The sequence below is a fragment of the Typopeltis vanoorti genome, chromosome 23 (assembly GCF_054136105.1).
Source record: "Typopeltis vanoorti isolate ZY-2024b chromosome 23, IOZ_Tvanoo_1.0, whole genome shotgun sequence".
Classification (NCBI taxonomy): Eukaryota; Metazoa; Arthropoda; class Arachnida; order Uropygi; family Thelyphonidae; genus Typopeltis; species Typopeltis vanoorti.
The window spans coordinates 14,471,855-14,498,066 of NC_143571.1; the positions used below are offsets into that span (position 1 = coordinate 14,471,855).

General features: G+C 36.2%; 1 protein-coding gene across 2 annotated transcripts in view; it reads left to right on the forward strand.

Annotated features, from left to right (window-relative positions):
* Positions 1-2,636: 2,636 nt before the first annotated feature.
* Positions 2,637-26,212, forward strand: part of LOC150093639 (thioredoxin domain-containing protein) — a 115,022-nt gene continuing 91,446 nt past the window's right edge. Inside the window, exons 1-2 of one of the 2 annotated variants that reach the window (XM_090412834.1) lie at positions 2,637-2,698; positions 11,583-11,777. In XM_090412834.1, coding sequence (XP_090268960.1) covers positions 2,659-2,698; positions 11,583-11,777 — 235 coding nt within the window. In that variant the 5' untranslated portion in view covers positions 2,637-2,658. Of the gene's footprint in view, positions 2,699-2,828; positions 3,315-11,582; positions 11,778-26,212 lie in introns of those variants that run through there. The other variant, XM_090412833.1, reaches the window with a different exon arrangement.

Sequence of the window (26,212 nt, forward strand, 5' to 3'; positions counted from 1 at the left end):
ATTTATTATGGGGGATTTCAACTACGGTAACATTGATTGGAAGGAGGAGAGGACACATGTAAGGAAGGAAAAGGATTTTATTCAATTATTAAGTAATAACTATCTGAGACAGCATGTAATTCAAAATACTAGGGATGTGAGAGTGCTTGACCTGGTAATAGCATCTGAGAATTTGATGTAATGATTATGACCATGTTGCCACCTATTGGTGAGAGTGATCATAAGGTCTTGACCTGGGAGATGGCTAAAGGTGTGAAATTTTCGATTAAGACAGGGTATATGTGGAATTACCATGCTGGCAAGTATGACAAGCTTAGGAGATTGCTTGGATCAGTGCCATGGCATGTACAACTGCAAGGGCTGGACGTCGATAGAGCATGGGAAGTGGTCAAGGAGCATTTACAGGAGGTTATGGCTGATTGTATACCTAGGGTCCGAATAGTAAAACAAGTAGGGGTTAAATGGATGAATAACACCATTAAGCTTGAGCTGCAAAAAAAGAAAGAACTGTGGAGTGAATTTAAAGAAAAGGGTGACCTGCAGGCACACGAACGGTATAAAGTGCAGGCCAGAAAGGTAACGTGTGTGGTAAAAAAAGCAAAAGCAGATTATGAAAGGAAACTAGCTATGCAAGCAAAAGAGAATCCCAAACAGTTCTTTCAATATGCTGCAAGCAAGAAAAAAACTGTACACGGCAAAATGATTTTAAGGAATGACGATGGTAAGGAGGTCACTGAATCAGTCGATAGTAGAGTTACTGAGCACGCACTTTGCAAAAGCATATCATCCAGGTGGTGACATTGAAAAAATGAAGGAACCATTAGTTTATACGGGAATAGTGATGAATGAAGTGGAGGTGACTAGTCTATTACAGAACCTTAATGTGTACACATCTGTGGGATTGGATGGTATACCGGCACGGGTCTTGCGTGAAGCGGCTAAGGAATTATCAGTGCCCTTGACCATGTTGTTTAATCTGAGTCTCAGGTCTGGTTTAGTCCCGAAGGTTTGGAAAGAGGGGAAAATAGTTTCACTGCATAAAGGAGGATCCAAGACTACGGTTGCAAATTACCGACCAATCAGCATATCAGGAGTCGTTGTCAAGGTCTTGGAGAATGTAGTCAAGGAAAAAATACAGGAATGGATTGATGAAAATGAGATACTGTACAGGGAACAGCATGGCTTTGTTAAGGGTAGATCATGCTTCAGTAACTTGCTCAAGTTTTATAACAAGGTGACGGCTGAACTGGATAAGGGAAATGGGTTTACAGTGATACTGCTGGACCTGGCAAAGGCGTTTGACAGGATACCACATGGAATACTAATCCGTAAACTACAACATATGGGAATGGATATAGGGTTGGTGAGATGGATAGGTGGTTGGTTGATGGAGAGATATCAAAGAGTAGTTTATTCAGGAGTAGAATCCAAAAGACGGCCTGTGACTAGTGGTGTGCCGCAGGGTTCTGTTCTTGGACCACTGCTGTTTAATCTGTACATTAACGATATAGGGAAGGATCTAAGTGGAACAATTCATTTGTTCGCTGATAATGCAAAGTTGTGTAGGGTGATAGTGAATGCAGATGTCAAAATCTTGCAGGATGACTTGGATAGATTGGAGTTCTGGGCTAAGGAGAATCGATGTCAATTTAATGTGACAAAATGGAAGGTTATGCAATTTGGGGTGAAAAGATTAGCAGCAGTATACCACATTGGTGGAACTGTACTTCAAGAGATTGATGAGGCCAGGGACTTGGGAGTGTTGGTGGATAGGGAGATGAAGTTTAGGGGGCACATTGCGAAAGTAGCTAAATCAGCTCATCAACTCACTTGGTTGTTGAAAAATACCTTAACGAGCAGAGACAAGCAAGTTATTGTACCTCTGTACCGAGCCTTAATAAGACCTCATCTCGACTACTGTGCCTAGATATGGTCACCTCGGTTCCTTCTTGATGGGGAGGAGGTGGAGAGGATCCAGAGGCGAGTGACTAGGATGATAACAGGTCTATGGAATGAACCATATGAAAACAGGTTGAGGATTTGTGGGTTGCAGAAACTAGTTGATAGGCGGAAAAGGGGAGATATGATTGAGACATTCAAATTGTTAAAGGGATTCTATAGGATTAATTCAGAGGATATTTTTGAGATCAGGACTGGTGGTGGGAGAACTAGGGGACACCTATGGAAGCTGGGCAAGAGTGTGGTTAGCAGGGGGTGTTAGAGCTGGGTTCTTTACTTTTAGAGTGGTAAATGAGTGGAATAAGCTGCCAGAGTCTGTTGTGGGTGCTATGATGGTGAACGAGTTCAAGGCAAGGTATGATAGATACTGTGAGAATGTAATTGCATAGTTGTGTGGACATGATGTTTAGGGCCTCCCTCGATGAGTCTAAGGACTCCTGGAATTGCCCGAAATAATAATAATAATAATAATATTTGAAATCAGCGCACCCAAATTAGTAAAAAACAAGTGTGAGATCATAATCAGCAGAATTTTTTTTTTTTTATTGGCCAGTGTAATTTCCACCGAAACGAACGTAAAGTAGGCTATATTAGCCATTAAAATAATAATTTCCACCTTTAGCCAATCACATCAAACTGGCCCAAGGCTATCTGTAATTTTAATAGACACCAGAGTATGCAGACAACTGTCGCTATCTCATGGTTTCCAACGGTGTAGCTGCTTATACCATTTCCATAGGTTAAGCGTGCGATGAATTTATAAACTGTCATTCGTTCTTAAATATTGTATTTTACTTTATTACTTAATTTACTCTATTTTATATTTACAATTAATTTATAAATAAATATAAAATAAATATATTTCAGAACAGAAGTCAGTTTATCTTTGTTACGTTACTCTGGAACGAAAAATATTTCATAGTACAGGTGATAATGAAAACTGAAAGGAAAAGGCGGCATTTGAAGGAAGGAGTCAGGTGTAAGGACAGGAATAAGAAATTCACTTCCTGTTTATGACTCTACCGCAGGTTATATTAGACTAGGAAACAGAAATATGCAACAATAATAGTCACCCTGTAATTGGAGGTGGCGCATGAAGAAGAGGAATAAAACTCCAATCGCATGAAGTTAATATCACGTGTTTTAATATTCGATGATTATATGAGTCAATATATAAACGGAACCGATAAGTTCTAACCGTTTCGAAGTTTGCATGTGTTTTACCATGGCGAATTTATTGTTTTCGCAGATATCGTTGTTTTCTGTTTTATGCATTTATTTTTGTGCATGTAGTGATGTTATTCGAGATTTTAACAGTGTTCTGGAGACAGAAAAATATGTTGCAACTTTATTCTGTAAGAATTGTTTTTTTTTTTTTTTTTTTACTATCACAATATTTTTGTGCGAATATATATTGTGTGTGTATATATATATATATATATATATATATATTGTAAAATGAGTTGACTTAAACCGAAAGTTAGGTAAAAAAAAAAAAAAAACAGCTTTAAATACAACTACAACGTTTTCATGCTAATTATGTATAGAGACTGTCAATATTTTTTTTATTTTTTTTTTAGCCTTCAGTGTTTTTTCTTTTCTTTTCTTTTATAATGTCACCTGATGAAGGCTGTTATAAGCTGAAACTAGTCGTGTTTTACTATTAACCCTCCCCTTTTCCTTTTTTTTTTTTTAAATCTAACTCTCCGTTTAAGTTCATTCAACTCATTTTACAATATGTATTTCAACCGAGTCAATGAATCGTCACACACACATATATATTTATATTTATGAGAATGATTTGGTTTAAATTAAGATAATATTGTACACACACACACCCTTTGGTTATTTTTTTAGAATATGAGTTTCTAGGGTAGTTCTTATAAAATTTCAGTATTATCTGAAAGATAAGAGGATTATAAACAAAATAGATATTGTGCATTAATCAAAAACAGTTTTAGCTCGAACTAGACATCTGGTCGTTTACTCGCAAGTGGCAATTTAATAGACTGATCTCAAGGTGCTCTGTAATCCTAAGGGCATAGTAGGAATATCGTTTGACGTAACCAATGCTTTTGCTAAATATCATTAATAAATCATTGAATAATTCATATTTATTACAAACGGCCGTTTGAAAGAAACTTTTTAGTTTCTTCCGTAGCGCAATCGCGAGAACAATGCGACATTGCCATTTGAAGGGAAAGATCATATTCCAGCGCCGTTCTGGGAATGGAAGGCTTTTCAACTGAAGTTGAGTTACTTATCATTTGGGAAATAGGTCCCATCTCTAAAATCAAGTTTTTCAGTTCCGCAAAATCGACATGAGAACATGCAGCCTCGTCTCTTCAGTTGTTTTTGCTATAACTACAACGAAAGCAGAATATAACATTGCAAAAAAAACGAGGCTCCGAACTCCATGAAGATGCCGTATAATAATAAAATGTAGCCGAGGGTGAAAGAATGTGTACTGTCACTTTTACAAAAAGTGACAGTACACATACATCTAAGCATTAAAGACATTAAATAATTATGACATTTTTGTAATATTTCAAAAACTATTAAGCAAAAACTAACATTTTCTGCATTAATTGAACATGCATGATATAATAATATATTATAATTATAATGGGTATCTCCATGGAATCAGAAGACTCATTGCAGGAAACTTGATACACTAGCTATTATATTGGATATAATACTTTGATATCATTCGATGGATGTTTAAAAATAAATAAATAAATAAAAAAAATCGACATATGGAAGACATTCCAAGCAACAAATGTGATATTGAAGTGGTATGAATTTTTTTATTTTTAAACAAAGTGCATAGAATTCATGATAGGTGCAAAGGTTGTAAAGTGTGTTATACATTATATGAGCAAAGTAGATATTAGATCCAGCATTATTTCAAAGCCAAATGTAGTATTGTGTTTTAAGTGTTTATTTATATATAGAAACCAGTTAGTTTTATAAATTCCTATTACAGTCCCTGTAATGAATATTATAGCTAACAAGGTCCAACAAGAAAACGGAGTTAAAAATGACACGAGTTGTCATCTTCTAGATGAGACTAAATTATGGTGTGGAATATATAAGAAAACTGGCAGGTGACACTTCTTCACCATTGTTTGTAGAGCTAGCTGATTGCTGTATCTTAATTATCAAAGCTTATTTATTCCACAGGAATTCAAACTATTTATTTTAGTTTATATTTATAATTTTTATTATTTTGTGTGATCAAACATTTCCATGCATTTGTATTACTTTTTTAAATTTTCATTCTTCCTCTGATTACCTCTGAGTATTAGTTCAAATTCTCAGCAAAGGGTTTCAATGAGATAAGATCAGTTTGGTCTACTGCAGCCTTCCCCTGTCTATTCATTTAGCACACGTGTTCTGCTAATAATTAATTAAATAAATGCACTGTGGTTCATCATTTTGATTAGGTGCAGAGTAATAGAAGTAATGAATTAGTAAGCAAAGCTGTTTCTCCTAGTAATTTGGCATCTCTGTGTGAGTTCCAAGGGTGACTTGCTCTACTGCATACAAAGCATATCATACTAATAATGTGCCCCACCTTTTGCTTAGTATGTCTGTTTACACAACCATGGTTCTGGCAAGGTTGTGGATTGTCTCATTATATGCATATCTTCGTAAGTTGAAGGATACCATATAGATTTCTAGGATGCAGATGATTTTCAGTGCCTGATGATATATCACTATTTTTCTTATTAGAGGCAAGTAGGATCTCTGTGTTCCTGTTTATTCTCACATGCAGTGCAAGTGATGACCTTGATGGACATGCTCAATACACTGTCACTGTAGTACTCTCAATTGGTTGAGGCACCATCATCTCCTCCTCCTGATACTGCAGTAAGGCAGTTTCCACCGGCCACCTGCTAAATAGTACACAGTTAGCTCGGCGGTAATGCATGTGGAGAATTCTCAATCAGCTCGTGAATAATCCTTTTGCTTCTGCTTACTCTGTTAGGTCATGCCTGGAGGGAGCCAGTGTAATAGTCTTCAGGAGGCTGCACTTGGATTGGAGTCTGGGCTCTGCCTGAATGGGAGTTGTGTACAAGTCCTTCACCTCTGCCATGCCCCTGCTTTATAAGTTTTAAGCATTATTTCAAACATGAAAAATAACCAAATGAATACTAATGTCATTGTAGTTATAAAGAAAGAAAAAAAAGCTCCACAAAAAAATAAAACTATACACCAGAAAAAGCCAAAATAACATCACACAAAAAAAGAACATCCAAATCCATTTCACGAATATCTGAGGGCATAAATTCAAACATTAGTGATGTGTACTACCACTTACAGGCATCACAACCTGATTTGTTATTCATTACTAAATCCCAACAGTCATTAGCTATGACTATAGTTCACCTTACTGATCCCAGTTACATCATGTGTGATGCCTTCTTTATGAAGGGTGAAATACATGCTTTTCTCAGATTTCATATGCCTTGCCATTTACAGTCTGCTCTGATTCAATTTTTATTGTCTCGCACTGTTGCCTTAATTTCTGATAACCATGCTGGCCTCTTTGATTCCTTATCTCTGAAAGTTGATTTGATATTATATTATAATTACCAAAATTGAGAGTGTCTTGTTTAGAGACTTTAGTGCTCATAATGAAAGCGGCTTCTCTTTTCAAATATCAAGCTGGAGGGAGAAGCTGAATTATTTGCATTCACTCATGATCTAACACAAAGTAGTAGACTATCAGATAATTCACCCCCTCCCTCCCCCACATTCTGCCGGCACACAGCCAGCATAATCAGCTTTCCCACTAAATAAACTGTAGATGTTTTGTATTTTCTTGACAACTCTAATCATAATTTGGCACAATCCTTACTGAAGTGAGGATCTTTAATCTCTCATCCTGTTCTAAACTCGCTGACTTCTATCCAAGCCTATCTAACAAATGTACCAGAGCAGTCCAAAATAAATAATTGCAATGGGGGGGGGGTTGATATTGAGATATATAAGCTAATTAGTGGTTGTTATCAGTTGACATGGAGAAGATTATTCATAGAATGGGAGAGGGAAGTAGAGCAAGAGGCCATTCCTGGAAACTGTTGTATGAGGAGAGGAATGAGGACTAGCTTCTTTACATGGAGGTTGGTTGGTGTGTAGAATGTATTGCTTGAGTGTGCTGTGAATGTAGACACATTGAATCAGTTTTAGGCATGATTCGATGATCTTTATATGTGATAGTGCATACCTCCCACAATGAGTCTGACTCCATGTAGGTCAGATGTTGTTATTATTATTATTCCTAACACCTCCAAGGATTCCGACTCATTGCGGGAGGACACCTACAACTGTCTCAACCACTACCCCGAACCTCTACTACGAATCATCTCCATCAACGCCATCTACCTCCACCACCACAACTGGTATTGTATGTCTGTAAATTGCATGTGTTCTGAAGGGCCGAATTGTGTGTATGGGGGATGAAAAACCCGAGTTTCCAGGAGAAAAAACCCTGCTACCTCCGTATGAGATCGGCTAACTCGCCTTTGATTGAAATCGTCCAGATAAAGATTTCTCCCGTTGCGACGAGAATCGAACTTAAGTCTATTCCAATGAAGGGCACAATGTACTGTCGTTCTTCCAATTGCGTTATGGAGGCATTTGAATTGGATTGTTAATCATGTTCCATTTACCCCATGTAATTGCAGTGTTTTGAAAAGCTTTTTTTTTCTTCTGGACACCTTGTCATTTGACTTTTTCAGATCTACAAAACTTAAGTACAGAGCTTAAGCATCATTGTTGTATTCCCAAGATTTCTCAGCTATTTGTCTTAAAAGTGAAAATCTGATATCTTGACAAGTTCTATTTGCCCTAAACCAGCTTGTTCTTCTCAAAGTTTCTCTTCCATAATTTTTCTCAATGTCTTTTGTAGCATGCTTGCATAAATATTACCCAGGACACTTAATAAGGAAATTCCTCTGTCATTCTCATATTCAGGTTTATTCTCTTTTTTTTTAAAAATGGGGACTGTGAGAGCTGGACTCCAATCATCTGGAATTTGACCTTCTGACCAAGCCCTCTGAAATATGCAGAGTAGCTACTGCAAAACACGTATACCTCCATACTTAAGCATTTCTGGTTGAATATCATTTACTTCAGCTACCTTTCCACCTTTCAAGTTTTTGGCAGCTTTTTCTGCCTCAAGTATTGATATATATACTTTTGCTTACATTCCTCTCGAAAATTTTCTAGTACTGTTCTGTCACTGCTTGTTTTGTTTATCATTCTTTCAAAATAATTACTCCAGACATAGAGGATATCTGTAGGCAAGAGGAATAGAAGAAAGGAGGAATCTGTTCGTATTTTGCTTGAACAGCTAAGGGTTGTAATCTTTGGGGAAGACTGTTCCAAAGGACAAAAGTAGATGAGATGAAGGAGGAGACATAAAGTTGATTCATTGAGTTTCAAGATGGACTGTAAAAGTATGTTGGTTAGCAGTGGCTCTTATTTTAATGATTTTGGAGGAGAGTGGAGGAATAATAGTAGCCAATTCAGTAGAGCACTGTCCATGAAAGTATCTGTAGAAGAGACACAAGGCAGAAACTGAATGTCTGTGTGAAAGAGGGATTGAAGTCGGTATGTGTGTGAGAGGGATCATTAATTAGCTGGATTTCCCTATTCTGGATAGAATCGATCAATCTTAGAGAGGATTTTAGTGCTCCATCCCAAATATGGAAGCAATATTCCATGGCTGGGCAGATTTGGATTTTGTGTAGAGTTGGCAGGTGTGAAGGTGTAGAGTAGTGTCTTGTGCAAAAAAGTACACCAAGTTTTTTTGGCAGCTGTTGAAGATATAATTGAAATGTGGTTGTGCCAGGAAAGATTGGAGGTGCAGGTCAATCTGAGTAGAGAAATCGATCATGTTTGGATATCTCAGTATTACTGAAAATTAGGGTAATGGATGGGAACTCTTTCTTGCGAGAGATCAGACAGGATTGAGATTTGATGGCATTGAAGTTTATAAGGTTGTCCTTGTCCTGCTGGGATATAGCTAGGAGATCTGAGTTCAGGTCACTTTTCATGGTCGATCTTCAGGATTCTAATACTTGAGCACTACAAGGTTTGTCAGATGAAAAGGAGGAATGGAGAGTACTGTCATCGACATAGCTATGGATAGGATTGAAGGTCTGAGAGAACATGTCATTTATATACAAGAGGAAGAGAATGGGTAAAAGAACAGAACCCTGGGATACTCCTGCATTGGTGGAGAAATCTGAAGAGAAAACAGTCCACCATGATGCAAAGTGAGCAACCAATAAGGAAGTTGATGATCCATTTGCAGAAGGTAGACTATAGGATGGCAGTTTGCTAAGTAGGTCCCTGTGCCAAACCTGATCAGATACCTTTGAAATGTTCAAGGCAACTATGTGGGTTTCTCCAAATTTCTTCATGGCTTGAGTCCAGTGGTGGGTTGTGAAGGCAGGATCAGCTGTAGATTATGAGTGGCAGAATCCATACTGCTGGTCACTGATCACGGATGACTCTAAGTGGTTCAAGTGTTGGTTGTTGATGACCTTCTCCATAATTTTAGAGAGAACAGAAGTGAAAGCAGTTGGAAGGCAGTTTGTTGGTTGACTTGTATCACTTTTCTTTGGGATGGGCTGGATGTGGACCTGCTTTCATGTTGTAGGGTAAGATGCCAGTTGAATAGGATACATTGAACAAATGATTCATCTTATGCAACCATCAATGAAATAGTTTTTAAAAATTATTGGCACGCGGCAACAATTTAATTTGGTAATCCACTGACTGTTCTGCACTTTGTATTCCATTCCTTTAACTGTTTTTCTACACTGATGTACTGTTACTTTCAGTATGAAATATTTGTACCTTTTTAATTCATTAAAGTTATTACTGTTGGTTTTATGTGTTAAGTTATTAATTGAATTAGTATCAGGCACAGTTTGGGTTTTGTGTGTGATACTGGCTTCTCATGATGAGTCTTTTGGTTCCAGTGAAAGTCTAATGTTAATAACATTAGCCGGCCTGGTTGGCTGAGTGGTTAGCTTATCTATTCTCCAGCCAAAAGGCTGTGGGTTCGAATCCAGCCATGGTCATGGATGTTTGTGGTTGTCTGTGAAAATATTGGTGGTGGTGTTGTAGTTGGTAGATTGAATGATGCAGATGGAGAGTTGTAGAGTGGGTGCCCTCCCTCAATGAGTCTTTGGACTCCCTGGAGGTGTTACGATAATAACAATAATGACATTTTTCTTCAAGAACTATTTGCTCTATTCATATCTAAAAGTATGTTATTTGGTTAACTATCTTAAAAAAAATATAGGCATCACCTTTCCTTAGATCGTTTAAACTGTGAATCAGGCTTGCATGCCATATGTGATCTTCTTTGGCAAGGTCCATCTAGAGATTGGCAAAAATTAAAAATGTTTGCTTTACACAAATAGTTTGTTTGTTCATTTTTGATCTTTGAGTTCTAGTAAAAACTAAAAGATTCTAAAGATTGCATAAAATATGCATTCGTTATGATTTTGTTTTTCTAATGACTGTATCAGCATTATTGGCCTCAACATTATTTCATTTTAGTATTTAGAAATGCTATTCTAAATTAATTCTGTGTTAGCAAATTAAAAATATCACACATAGAATAATATGTATAAAATGATAATATTATATCATTGTTCACCTGTTTTGCCAAGCAGACACCATTTCTGTTCCCAGTGGTTGTGGATTCAAATTTCAGTATGTAGGAATTGATATTTATGAATGTCTGGTTACTAGATGAGTTTTTTTTTTTTGGAGGATCATTTCAGAAGTTACACACTGCATTCCTGTTGTTAAACCAAACATTTAACAGAATACATTTACAGGCCTTCAATGTAATCTCCATTCTGCCTTATCACAGCTATCCAACATTTTGGTTAGTATTGTATTCCTGTCAGCAAACCTTTTTTGTTGATATGTTTTGATAAGTTGAACTATTTCCACAAAACTTCATTGGTGGAAGTGAAATATTTCTCATGGATTAATTCTTTTCAATATAGAGAACAGATCAAAGTCTGGAGATCTCATGTCAGGACTTGGGGGAGCAGTAAGAAGTGTCAGTACTTTTCCATAGCCATCTACTTCACATGAAACATATGCCCTCACATTGTAATATAAACTTATCACAATGCCCAACCTGAGACACATTCTTCATTACTTGAAGTCCTGATTTTTGCAGAAAAATACCACTAGCAACGGACAGTGAGCACATTTGTTCTAGTCTGCACACGAGACAACGACAGTGAAACAAATTGTTACATCATCCCACTGGCCATGGATTTGCTTCATGCAGAACTTTTGAAATGATTCTGATGAGCAGGATTTCTGGATATCTAAATTGTAGCCCACCAATGGTACTAAATATAGGTTTGCAACCTTTTGTGGGATTCACATGAAAAAAAAAAGACGTTGTCATTGAATTATGTTAAAACATGTATATTAAATGGCGAGTATAGTAGCAATGATGAAATCAATTACCTGCCATGATTGTTGGTATATTGATGAAATAGTAATTGAATTAGTGATGTGATTTACCATTGCATGTTCTTTTGTATTAACTCTAAACTTTTTTATTTTAGCTAAGGAATGCTGTGCATGTGTGGAATGTGTGGAAGCTGAAGCAACATTAAATGCTTTGCGTCCTGAATTAGAAGATAATTTTAATATTCGAATAACAAGGTTGGTTGAGCAGAAAGCATTACAAATGAAGTATGGCATAACTTCTCTTCCAGGCTTGGTACTCTTTCATGACAAAATACCAGTACTCTATGATGGTTAGTATACTGATTAAATTTTAAGAAGATTGATAACTGGTTAAATAAATTTTGAAATACTCTGTCTAGTCAAATATTTGATTATTTATTTGTAATAATGGATAAGGAGTTGAAGATAGCACTGTGAGTTACTTCAGTAAGAAACCAGATCTTTTTTGTTGATAAACAAGGCTTTCAGATATTCTTAGTAGCTTTATTATTATTGACTTATACACTGTTTTCCTGATACATATTGCATTGTATATCGTAATGTGTATCTTCACCACACAGTTTCTAAAATGTTAAAAAAAAAAAAAAAAAAAAACCTAATGCCTTTTTATTCCTTAAAGGCAGGGGCGCACCAGCAATATGTGCAATGCGATGCACACAGGCACCAGGATAGTAAAGGCACCAAAAAGGAGGAAATGATTTTTTTATTGGAGGAGTGGGGGTAGATGTGGCAACTGAAGTTTTGCACACAGGCGCCGGACACTACTGTTATAGGGGCGCCAACTAAAGTTTTGCAAACAGGCACCAGACACTACTGGCACGCCCCTGCTTAAAGGGAGTAGGTAAAGCTATTTTAGTTCAAACTAACCTTTTTGAAATTGGTCAGTAGTCAGTTTCCACCCATACCACCACTTGTTAAAACTTATGGTGTCAGTTTTTAAAGGCATTTGGAGTGAGTACAGTAGATAGTTGCTGCCATTTTGTGATCCTAAATCCAAACATTTGTCAGAGGATTCACTGCTGACCAAATATTTGGTCAGCAGTGAATTTTCTAAAATTTTCTGAAATTTTCCAGAAGAAAACCCTACCAAGAAAGAGTTGTAGTTGGAGACCAGAACGAAACTTATCTTTCTTCTGGTAGTTCAAGCAATTTCTGGTTGTTTAATTTTTTTAAAATAAGTTCATCTTAATTTATTAACCACTACTGAAGTAGTTTTAAAAACATACTATACTGAACTTCTTTTTTTCTTTAAAAAAAAAAAAAGCTTAATGTGGAAGTTGTATCCATATTAGTATTTGAGTTTGAGCCTATCATCACCATGTGAATTTTGATATTTCTTTTGAAATATCTTGAATGACATAATCTGATGGATAGGAACATAATTTTAGCATAAATAAAAGTCATCACATATTATCATTTATTTAGTTGTCATAAAAATTTTGCTCTAGTATCAAAAGCATCTTCAGTGTGAATTTTAAATTAAATAGACAGAAGAGGCAACTGGAAGACTTGAAATCAAAATGTGAGCTACACACAAATAACAGTAGTATAGTCTGAAATACATTAAGATTTTAGCTGCATAATTTTAAAACAAAAGAAACAGTGATACTGTATATGAGGGTTATTTGAAAAGTTTGGCAAAAAAAAATAACACTTTTTTTTTTTTTGGAAAAAATCACCTTTATTTCTCAACATGGTCTCCATCGAGGTCTACACATTTGGTCCAGCGTGTTTCCAATTTTTTCATCCCATCTGAAAAGTAGGATTTGTCAAATTGTGCAAAATAGTCATTGACAGCCTTGATGACATCCTCGTTCGAAGAAAAGATTTTCCCAGCGAGCCAAATTTTTAAGTTTGGGAACATGAAGTCCCACGGAGCCAAGTCCTGAGAATACGGTGGATGTGGAACCATTTCGAACTTCAATTTGTGCAATTTTGCCATTGCAACAACCAATGTGTGGAACGGTGCATTGTCTCGATGAAAGAGTACTTTTTTATGTGCCAATCTTGGCTGTTTTTTTCTTCAGTTCTTCTTTTAAACAGTCCAACAATGATGCATAATAGACTTCTGCTATTGTCTTACCCTTTTCCAAATAGTCTATCATGATAATTCCTTGGGAATCCCAAAAAATCAGTGGCCATTACCTTCCCAGCTGACAAAATGGTTTTCGCTTTTTTCGGTGCTCTTTCACCAGGCATTGTCCACTGCTTTGACTGCTGCTTTTATTCAGATGTGTATTGATGGATTCAAGTTTCGTTTACAGTCACGAATTGATGCAAAAAAATCCTGCGAATTGCGATTAAACATCGCCAAACACTGTATTGAAATGTCTTTTCACATGTGTTTTTGATTGACAGTCAACAATCGCGGCTCCCATTGCACACACAACTTTTTCATGTACAATTTTTCGTGCAGGATATTATACACCCATTCAGTTGAGATGCCTGCAATCTCATTCAGCAGTCTTTCATAACGATACAGTGCATTTTGTCAATCATTTCCATCGTAGTGACCTCAATTGGGCATACAGAGCGCACTTCATCTTCGATGGACTTATCACCACATTTAAACACATTTATCCAAAAATTAATATTCTTTTAATGCTGGTGCAGAGTCCCCGTGAACTGCATCTAACTCGACTTTGATCTGCATGGCCATCCACTTCTTCAAATAAAAGTGTTTTATCACTGCACGAAACTTGTTTTTCTCCATTTTTATGAAAAATGCAAACACGGTCATTTTAAATTTTTGCCAAACGAGAACCGCACATGGCTGAAGTTTTGCTAGGGGTCATCAAAAAAAAAGATGATACGTGCCGACACTGGTATGAATGAACAAATTGTGTCACTGTCTATTGGAAATTTAGCAGACTTTTCAAACAATCCTCATATTATTATAAAATATTGCACATGGCAGGACTTTTCAAGAGGGATAACTTCAGTCTATTATTTCTGTTCGAATTTGCTGAGTGATGCAAGGTTTTAACATTCTTTGTATAAATGTTCTGAGAGCGAGCTGCTTTTGTGAAGGACCTTAGTCTTATTCCAGGATGCTCTTGATACTAGAGTGAAAATTTTTTAATAAATAAAAATTTTCATGCGAGTTATTCTGCTGTTTATTTAGTTATGCTAGACTATTCCTATCTATCATATTATTTCAGAGCTCTACAGAGAGTCAGTTTTTACTTTAGTATAACTGCTATAGAAAACATCCGTGCTAAGTGTGTTAACAGCTACAATGATATGTATCAAGAGATAGAGAATTAGAAGTCTAATTGTAGATAATTTGCAATGTTTCAACAACTGAAATTTAGACCATGATCAAGAAAATTGATTTAAGCTATCTATGACCAGTATTAACCTCATCATCAAATTCCTGATAGTACTACATGAAAAATTTACATCATTACTAACTTCCTATCTACAATTTTTCTCCAAATCAGTCTGTTACCAGTCAAGACTCCAATAGTATCAGGTCTTATATGTCTGTCTTCTAAGACCTGTGGGTCTTAGAAGACAGACATATAAGACCTGTGGGTCTTTTTCTTGCCAACCTAGCTGAGAACACTGTTTTGCTAATCTTCCTCTCCCATTCTGTTTAAGTGACCATACCACCTGAGATTAGTTCTGCTAATGCATTCCAGGATGCTGACAATATCAAGTTCTTTCCTAATATCCTAGTTTTTAATATGATATTGCCATTGATGCCATCTGTTCATGCCCCTAATCTTTCTCAGGACTCTCATATCTGCAGTCTCTGGTCAAGTGTTTTACATCTAACCCAGCTCTCAGATCCATAAGTTAAAATTGGTTTAAACACTGTATTGTATACAGCTAATTTAGTGTTTTGGCTAATTTCTCTCTTATTCCATATAAATTTATTCAGTAGACTTCCTACCATACCAGCTTTGTTGATTCTGTTGTCTATTTCCATATTTAATTTCCATCTTCATTAAAAATCGTGCCTAAGTAGCTGAAATGTTTTACTTGTTCTATAGGCTCTCCATTCACAATGCAGTTGATATTTTCAATGTTTCTGCCTATTTTCTTTGTCTTTTTAATGCTGACCTTTATACCATATCTATTGCAACAGTTATTCACTTTAGTCAGGGAATCTTCCAGACTTGTAGCTGATTTAGAAGTCTAACATCATCTGCATAAAGCAAAGAGCTGAGATTAACATCTCCAATTAATTAATACTACTTTCCTTCATAATGTGATCCATATAGATAATGAATAACAGAGGGGATAATGTACATCCTTGTCTGCCAGATTTAACATTAAACCACCTTCCTGTACTTCCTTCAATTCTAACTGCTGACTTACAACTCAAATAAAGACTAAGTATTGCTTGATATAATGCCCAATTAACACCATATAACTGTAGCAGGAATAGCTTCTCTCTTGGCACCTTGTCATATGCTTTTTCCAGATCTACAAAACTTAAATACAGATTTTTGTTATATTCCCATGATTTCTGTCTGTATCAACCATTTCTCAAGTATACTTGCATATATCTTACCAGGATCACTCCGTAATGAAATACCTCTGTAATTCACACATTCAGTTTTATTTTTCTTTTTATATATGAGTACTATGACAGCTCTACTCTAATCATCTGGAATTCGTCCCTCTGTCCAGGCCTTTTGAACTATGCGATGCAGCTACTGTAAGGCTTTACAGTGGCTGCATTGCATAACTGCTGCAGTGCCTAAGTACCTCCATACTTGAACATTTCTCAGTATTAACCTGTGATAGCGAAATGTGGTTCATCAACAAAGGGAGATAATGGAAAAGTTATCACATTTTGAAAGAAAAGTAATGAGAAAAATTTCTGTACTATCTTGTAGTCAAAATATTGGGCTGTATGAATAAAAACATAATGAACTGCAAAGCTTGTTTCAAAAAGCCAGCATTCTATCATTTATAAGAAGAGAGTATTTATTTTTCACATTTGAAGAGCAGATGACAAGTTAATCAAACAAGTCTTTACAAATAAAATTGACAAAATCATGTTCAGTATGACCTTGAACATGATGGATAGATCTGTTAATGAAAGACCTGAAACAGCTGGATGAACACTTTATATCAGATGATACAACCTGTGACAAACACAGATAGAAAAACCTATTGATGGCAAATTTAGACCTAAATGATCCATTTAGCTGTTGAAAATGAAATACGTTATCTGAATTAGATTCCTGTAGAGGTAAGATAAATGAAATCTTTCGGGTCTCCAAGAGCTCAGTTGTATTTACATACAGTCTAGCAGATCCTTGTTAATTTTCTAACTTCATGAGGCCAAAAAATGTTTAGTCTTTTTTAAATAAAGATATCCAGTCAACTGATTACAGATTAGTCTGTTTTGTCTCCAGAGGTGTTTGATATTTTTTGTATTTCTACTGTTTCTGCTAGCATGGTGTTTTCGGCTACATGGGATGAACTTATGTAAATATTCAGTCTTCTTGTTTGCTTTCAGTCATTATTTTCTACTTCTTGGAAGTCAGATAAATCAATGAGTAATATTTTGGGTCATCCTCTCTTTGCAAAAGAGAAAACTATCTAAAAGTCTGGATTTTGCTGTCACTCCTAAATTTGTTCCTTTTTATGGATTATTTTCTAACTTATAGATTAAGCATTAAAAGATATTTCTTCAGAACCTACTGCATTTATTTTCAAGCAGCACAAATCTTTAAATCATTCAAGCCCCCCCCCCCCCTCCCTTTTCTAATTTATATTATCCGGAAAATAAGGCTTTACTCTCTTTAGCTCTAAAGCGGAATGCTAATTTTATTATTACTAAGCTGATAAGGGGAAAGAATAGTAGTTCAAGACTGAAAAGAATATTGTAGGAAACTTATCTTAATGTTACATGACTACATAACATATTGTCCTCATTCTAGTGATCCTACATCTAGTTAAATAAAAGATTTTCTACAGGTAACCCTCGTATAACACGGATGTTAGGTTCCTTAGAAATGCCGCGTTATATAAATCGCATTATGCAAGACTCAGATCACATAGAAAGAAGTAGGATTATGTTCCGAAATCGTTTTTTTAATTATATAAACAACAACCACATACCCAACAAAAATATTTTTTTATTTAATTCAGGTAAGTTACGTTAAGAAAACATATATGAAACAAATACATAGCATAAAATTATAAAAATTACAAATTGTACGTAAACTTCATTGCACATAATGCATAAGTGTTTTAGGCAAAATAAAATAAAGTGCATATTTTAATCTTTCATAGCATGAGAATTTGAGGATCGTTTAATAAACATTTGTTTGATCATGTAATCATCTGATGCATTACTACAAAACAGCAGAATAATACTGTCTCTGGAAACTTTGAATCCAGGAGCTGATCTTTCATTTTTTGAAATGTAGATGCGTTTTGGCATTTTTTTCCAATATAACTGCATCAAAAACCTGGTCTGTATTATGAATGTTTATAAACTTTGAAAGCTTTTTGTTTAATAAGATGTCCATCCAAAGGAATTTTCTTTTGAGTGCAATCTTCTATCCAAATCATTAGAGATTTCTCCATTTTTTTCCATTAGAATATCGAGCAATGTGCTTTGCACTTACCGTTGACCCAGCAATAAACACTCTCGGATTTTATATTCACTTTGTTTGATTGTTCGAATTGTTCATTCATTTAAATTCAAAGTCCTTGCAACAACTCCTGATTTCTCTCCATTTTTCAACCGATGCATGATTTTAATTTTTTTTCTTCGAGAGAAATGAATTTTCTTTTCAATATTGGTTTTTCTCTTTCATTGCAGTTTGCTGCCATTACTATAAAAATTTTTTTTATTAAAAAAGAGCATTACATATTAATTATGTATGTAACTCACCAGAAAATAAAGTGCTCAGCTTGAGATTAACACACTTATGATTTTTAATGCGCTTTCCTGGCAGAAAACGAAGACAACTTTCAACAATAAACACCTTATACGGTAAAAAATCGATGTACATGCTTGCTAAAGAGTATTTTCCCTAATATAAATTCGCTACTTATAACTACATGTGTGATATGGGCAGACACAAATTTAATGAAGATAAAATTTGATTTTTAAGTCGCAAGGTGAAAAATATAAGAAAAGATAAAGGGTTACTACAGTTTGTAAACAGAGTTTTTATTGAAATCGCGTTGCACAAGGTTTACTACAATTTGTAGATCACGTTATATTGAAACTGCATTTATAAGTACCACGTTATAAGAGGGTTACCTGTATACTTTTTTTCTACCTTCTACTTTTTTTGTCAGCAAGATGGTAGCCTATGCTTCTTTTCTGTTTTTAGAAAGTCCACACCAGACACAATCATTGATAGTCTTTCTTGCTGAGATAAACTAAAAATTTATCGTGGGCACCCTCCTGGGTTATATGGATTTCCTAAATTCACAAATCAAATATTCCATGATGTCCATTTGACTGCATTGGTTCACCTTGCTACAGAATTGCAACATATCCTTTCTAAAATAATTTCTGCATTCAAGGGAAATCCTTGCCCTGCATTAAAATAGTTGTTGTTTTAAAGAAAAAAATCTTAAAGCACCTTTTTCTTTTCCCCAGTGATCTGTTATGTCTATTCACAAATGTTCTCCTGGATGAAACATTGGACTTCATTTTTCAAGACTTTCCCATGGGTATTCTTTGCTTCAATGATTTTTGTCATTCATTCTAGCTACTTTATTAAAACAAACTTGACCATACTGCTTGAGGATATAGCCATGAGAGTTTTTTTTTTTTTTTTTTCAACCCTTGTAAACTGGAGTGATTTGAACAAAGGGTTAGACAACATCCCTCCTAAGATTTCCTTGTGTACAGATATGTGGATGACATTTTTGTTGTTTGGCAGGGTTCCCTTTTGGAACTTCAAGATTTCATTATTATTATTACATAACACCTCCAGGGAGTCTAAAGACTCGTTGAGGGAGGCACCTGCTCTACAACTCTGTCTCCACTAACCGCAATTACCTTCATCATCTACACAAGCGCCATCTACTGCCATCACCCCCACTATTTTCACAGACAATCACAAACATCTATGCCCACGGCAGAATTCCAACTTGCAGCCTTTTGGCTGGAGAGCAGATACGCTAACCACTCAGCCAAATGAAAGTTAATATGCCTGCCATTGCACTCAGTTCACTTCAAGTAGAACAGAGATCATCATATTTCCTTTTTGAAACCTTCTACTTTTTTTTTTTTGTCAGCAAGATGGTAACCTATGCTTCTGTTTTTAGAAAGTTCACACCATATATTAAAGATACCAAGAAATTATATACTTGGTTCAATCCATTATTCAAGTGTAAGCAAACAAAATTTGCACCTGAAATATATCTTTCAGGACTGGGGCAACTCATGGCAAAGGTGGTATGAGTTCACATCACTTGCCTTTTAGTATCCCATAATGCAAAGGACATCTCCTTGCAGACATGTATAATGCTATGAATTATGGAAAGAGTCACTACCCAGACCAGTTTTGACCTTTATTGAGGTCTCAGCAGTGGGAGCTATTTGCATTATGGGATACTAAGGCAAGTGATGTGAACTCATACTACTTTTGCCACCAGTTGCCCCAGTCCTGAAAGATATTTACTTCAGGTGAACTTTGTTTGCTTACACTTGGACAATGGATTAAACCAAGTATATAATTTCTTGGTATCTTTAAATTATAATATAACCAGGTGAAAAACTTTCAACAACTATCTCTAATCCAGAGTATTTTAATAATAAGGTGTGACATCTTTGGGCAACTCATATAAGAAAATATGACTTCTGCATTACTTCAACCTTGGTAACCCACCTCTGGATTTGACTCCCACTGATGAGACCTCAGTAAAGGTCGAAACCGGTCTGGGTAGTGACCCTTCCCATGATGCATAGCATTATACATGTCTGCAAGGAGATGTGTTTTGCATTATGGGATACTAAGGCAACTGATGTGAACTCATACCACCTTTGCCATGAGTTGCTACAGGCCTGAAAGATGCTTCAGGCACAAACTTTGTTTGCTTATACTTGGATAATGGATTGAACCAAGTATATAATTCCTTGGTATCTTTAATTTATAATATAACCAAGTGAAAAACTTTCAACAAAAGTTCACACCAGACTTCACATTCATGCTTTTTCATCACCATCCTTTTCAAAAATCTGGCACCATTAAGATAATTGTGTATCAGGCATTACTCTTTAAAATGCTTTACTGAAGCCACCACAAAAAAATTAATTATATTAACACCACCTTCCTGGTGAGTAGCTTCACCAAGTCTTATGTCAACAAAATCATTAACTGTAGGTCTTTGTCATCCCCCCCACCCCCCAAAAAAGTGGTTCATAGTATCATTCCTTATGTTAAAGGTGTTTCTGAAAGAATAGCCAAGCAGCTTGAATCTGTTGGCCTACACACGTCCTTTCACTCTGTTAACAAGATTTCTTTCTTTTTAGGCTCTGCAAAGAATAAACTACCTTACTATTTCAGATTCATTGCCTTTGTGGGTTATACTTCAGCCAGACTTGTAGAATCTGTGGCTGTCTCTCATGATGAACATCCCAGTTATATTACATTCCATGAGCTGGAACAGTCTAGACTTGCAGAACATTCCATCATTGAGTCTTTTGGAATAAGAATATGGTTTTTCAGAAATGCAGTTCTTGTATACAAAGTTGTGAAGCCTTGCTTCACCAACCAAATCTGAACAGATATGATTAACTAGTTCTCTTCTCCATATATCCAGCTGTGTGTCCATCCATCTATTCATTGGACATCAACAGATGCTTGATGTGTCACAGCATCCTTGCCAGCTGCTCATGTCGTGTGCTCTTCTGCTTGCTTCTATTCTCTGAAGACAAGCACTCTAGACACCATCCATTCATCCATTTCATTAACAGTCTACTCCCTTCCCCTTTTTCCAGAAACTTTACCTTGTGTTACTGTTTTGAGAAGTCCTCCTTCTATCCGTTCAATGTGTCTGAAGTATTTCAACTTTCTTCTGTCAGCATCCTTAAGGAGCCTTAAAGTTCTACCAGTCCTTTCTAGAGCAGCTATCCTTTTCCTATCAGATTTCTTTAGGTTCCATATCTTGCATCCTTAGTTGCTGTTGGAAAAACAGCTGCATCCAAAATGCTCAACTTTGTTCCTATGGAGATGGATCCATTCTTCCAGATTTTAGACAAGTCTCTGACTGTTGTTTTAACCATTCCCAATCTTCTTCTTCTGATGTCTTCTGAACAGCAATTCTTCACATTAATAATGGATCCCAGGTATTCTAACTTGCTGACTTTCTCAATTCTTTCTCCATTAAGATACACTTGTTTCTCAGGAGCTTTCCTGTCTGTATTTGCTTTGAGAATCATAATGTTTGTCTTTTGCTAGGATTGAGCCGAAGTCCTCTGTTCTTACTGATCTTATTAACTTTGTCAAGATTAGGTCATAGTTCTTTGGCTTACTTCGGATTACTGATCAATTTACCATCTATCTTAATTCCTTAAGCTCATCCAATGCTACATGCATGATGTCCTCAGCATAGATATGAAACAGGTGAGGAGAAAGTAGGTATCCTTGTCTAACTTCCTTTCTAACCTGAAGCCAATCAGTCAATCCAACACTTGTTCTTACCGTGGCTTCTTGCTCACTGTATAAGTTAGCTATCACTCTGATAGTGTGTTTAGAAAAACGCATTATTTTCATTGCTTCTCAGAGTTTCATATGCTGAACACAGTCAAAAACTTGACAGTAGTCTATCAAATACATTACCATAAGGAATCTAAATTCTTTATACTTTTCTATGATCTGTCTAAGACAAAGGATCTGATCTCTGGTACCCTTATCTTTCGTAAAACCTGCTTGTTCCTCAGGCATCTCTACCTCAACTTTGGCCTCAGTCCTATTTAAAATGATCTTTAATAAAATCTTGTTTGCATGAGAGATTAAACCTAAGAGTTCTATAGTTCTTGCTATCCTTCATACCTCCTTTCTTATGTACTGGTATGGAAACCAACTTCTTCCAATCTTTAGGCCATGATCCTGTCTCCCATATCCTTGTAATCAATCTGTGAAACACTCTTATCCCCCCCCCCCCATGGCCTTAATTAACTCTGCTAGGATTCCATCTGCTCCCAGGGCTTTATCTCATGTTAACTCATGCCTAAGCGGAGGAAGCTCCAAATCGAAATTTTCCTGGTGAGCAGACTCCTCCAAATTTTGATTTCCATGTTTCTTCAATCAATGTTTCTTCTGTTAGTTCTTCGTTCTTGTCTTTGATGACATTCAATTTGGGCTTAAACTTGTACTTCAGGTCACAAACTAAATGAAACATTCTTTTACATTTGTGTCTCCTTATTAGTATAAGATTTTACCTTATCCTGCTTGATGTCTGACTCTATGCAATCTCTTATATTCTTTAGTCCCTGTGTTTCTTTGTTTCTTCAGCTGCCTTCTTTCAGTTAGATCCCTTGTTGATATCCACAAGTCTTTTGGGCTGAGATACTTCTTGACTGTATCTTGTATTATAACCTTGACTCCTTCCTGAAGCATTTCAGGTGAGTTCTCCTTACTAGTTTCTAAAAGATCAAATAACCAAGTCGATGCTGCTTCTGTGAACCCATTAAGAATTACTCTGACATCCAATCTAGTAGGATGTGTCTGACTAGGAAAGTTTTGGAGTCTTAATCTTACTTTGGCTCTGATGGACTGTACCACAGTCTGTGCTAGGACAAGTATTCACATCAGAGATGCTTATCTTCCACCACTGTAGAGTCAGGATGTAATCAATCTGGTGCCTTGACCTATCAATGTTAGTTGTCCAAGCATAGGTCTGCCATGGGTGTTTCTGGAAGCAGGTATTGATAATAACTAATCTGTTAGTATTGGCAAATTCCAATAGCCTTTCACCATGTTCACCCAGACCAAACATGCCACACTCAAGCCTAACTCTCATACTCTTTCCCACTTTTGCATTAAAGTTCTGTAAGATGTAAAGTATGTCTCTCCTTGGTCTAAAACAGTCTAATTTTTCACATAATTGCTCATTCTTTTCATCAGGCCTATCTGTGTGAGGTGCATAAACTACTGTGATTGACATATTGATAGGATGAGCCTGAGGTCTAATACAAAGTATCTTATCATTAATGGGATTTTAACCAAGAAGGACTCTTGCCTGAACTTTCTTCAGTATCACAGCTACCCATGAGACTTTGAGTTGCCTCCTAATAAACAACTAGGTTACCATCCTGTCTTTTGAAGTGACCTTCTCCATCCCATCTCGTCTCTGTAATTCCTATGATATCAATTTTATACCTCTCCATCTCTTTATGGACATTATCAAGAGTAACCATTGGTGGACCCTGTATATACCATGTGCCATTCACAACATCACTGACTTTTCTTGGCGACTAATATATTTCTTGAACAGGACCCTTTGCCTAAGCCCTAAATGTGGTTCTGATTATTCTGTGCAATGCAGCATGAGATGTATTATAAGGCACAACCATATTAGCATTTTGGAGTGAAGTCACTGCAAGAAAAAAAAAAGTGTTAGGGTTGCAGAGGCCCTTTCCACATATCTGGGAGGTTTTGGTCCCAGTTTATTCCATGCTGGCCAGGTGGGTTGGGAATGTACGATAGGTTTTATTTTATATTATTAAATCTTAAAAAAATCTCTTGTTTTAAAACCATGCTGTTCTGTCATTTGTGTGTAGCTCAAACATTTTCATTGTTGAGTCTAAGAGGAGACCTCCACATAGCCTTTAAAGGAATGCAGAGAACCGACTAGAGTTTCTGACCTAACGTCCAATCCTCACCTTCTCGTGGTGCACCCTGTTGAGTATCTACCTGAATATTGAACGATTGAGGATGGACTGGCAATTTTGGATTTAGCCGAGCAAATTGTAATTCTTATTGGTTTAAACCAAATTACAAAATGATGGTACAAGAAGACAAAATTTCGTGTCGGCTGGGGTATCGCCCAGTTAAACAAGGCCCTCATTATTTTCACCAGGGAACCAGGGTGAAAAGTGAAAAGTCAGCTACTGGAACACTGAAAAAACACCCCAACTCAACATCGCCAGAGTTAAAGATAGGTACTATCAACATAAGAAGCCTGAATGGCAAAGAAATGGAGCCAGCTGAGGAATTAAATAAGTACCAGATCGACATAATAGGGGTGACTGAAACAAAAAAGACAAAAACTGGTGAGATCTTTCTATGCAATAAATACAAAATGTTATATTCAGGCTATGACAATCGAGGAAAAGGAGTAGCAATTGTATTCAGGCTATGACAATCGAGGAAAAGGAGTAGCAATTGTATTCAACACTAAATATTAGGGTAATCTTCTTGAATGGCAGGCAGTCTCAAGTAGAGTGATGTGGGCAAATATCAGAATGGGGAACTGGACAATGAGACTTATTTGTGCCTATGGCCACACAGAAGGTTCTACTAAGGTAGAAGTGGAGGAATTTTTTGAGCATTTAGAGAAAGCATCTGACACAATGAAAAAGGAAAAGTTGGTCCTTGTTGGGTATCTAAATAGCAGAGTAGGAAATGATTGTGAGACATACAAAAATATTTTGGGAAAATTTGGAGAAAAGAGCAAAGCTAATAATAATGGCAAATATTTGTTGGATTTCTGCTCAGGACATGGACTGGTTTTTACTAGCACCATGTTCCAACATAAAAATGTGCACAAATTTACATGGAGAGAAGAGGCAAGAAATAAGAAAAGTCTCATTGACTATATTATTGTTGATAGTGATGTTTTCTCCCTTGTACAGGATATCAGAGTGTACAAAGGATTTGAAATTGGAAGTGATCACTATTTAGTCTTTAGCAGGATAAAATTGAATTTCATACTGAAAAGAATAACATGTAAGAAAGTTTTAAAGCGAATAAAAGTTGAGCAGCTCTCAGATGTGAACTGTAGACTAAAATACACAAAGATTATTGAAGAAAAAATGAAAGAGTTTGAGAACAGGAATCAAAACTTGGAGATTCAGTGGCAAGCCTTGAAGAAAGCCTTGATTGATTCAGCTAGAGAGGCATGTAGTGAAGTTGTCTGCAAGGATAGAAAAATTAGAACTCCATGGTGGACACAGGAAGTTAAAGAAGCAGTGAAGAAAAAGAAGAAAGCATATCAAAAGTTCTTGGCAAATAAGTCAGCTTGTTCTCTTAGAGAATACACAGACAAATGTAAGACAGCTAAACACTGTGTAAATCTAGCTAAACAAAAGTCATGGGAGGACTTTGGCAAGAACATGGAAAATAAATATCAAGGTGGCAAAATATTTTGGAAGTTGTTGAAGAAGCTTAGAAATGGAGGAAAGATTAGTGTAAAAACAGAGATGATAAAGGTGACATAAAAACGGAAGAAAAAGATATTATTGAAGTATGGAGTAATTACTTCAAGAAATTGCTAAATGAAACAAGCAGTGATAGCACAGTGGTAAAAAACACTCAACAGGCATACAGTCAGGAATACATATCCATACTTGAAGTAGAAAAAGCCATCAAAGGCTTAAAATGTGGAAAGGCAGCAGGAGTAGATGATATTCGACCAGAAATCTGAAGTATGGTGGTATAAGAGTCTTACAGTGGCTGCACTGCATAGTTCAGAAAGCCTGGACAGAGGGACGAATTCCCGATGATTGGAGCAGAGCTCTCATAGTACCCATATATAAAAAGGGAAATAAAACTGAATGTGAGAATTA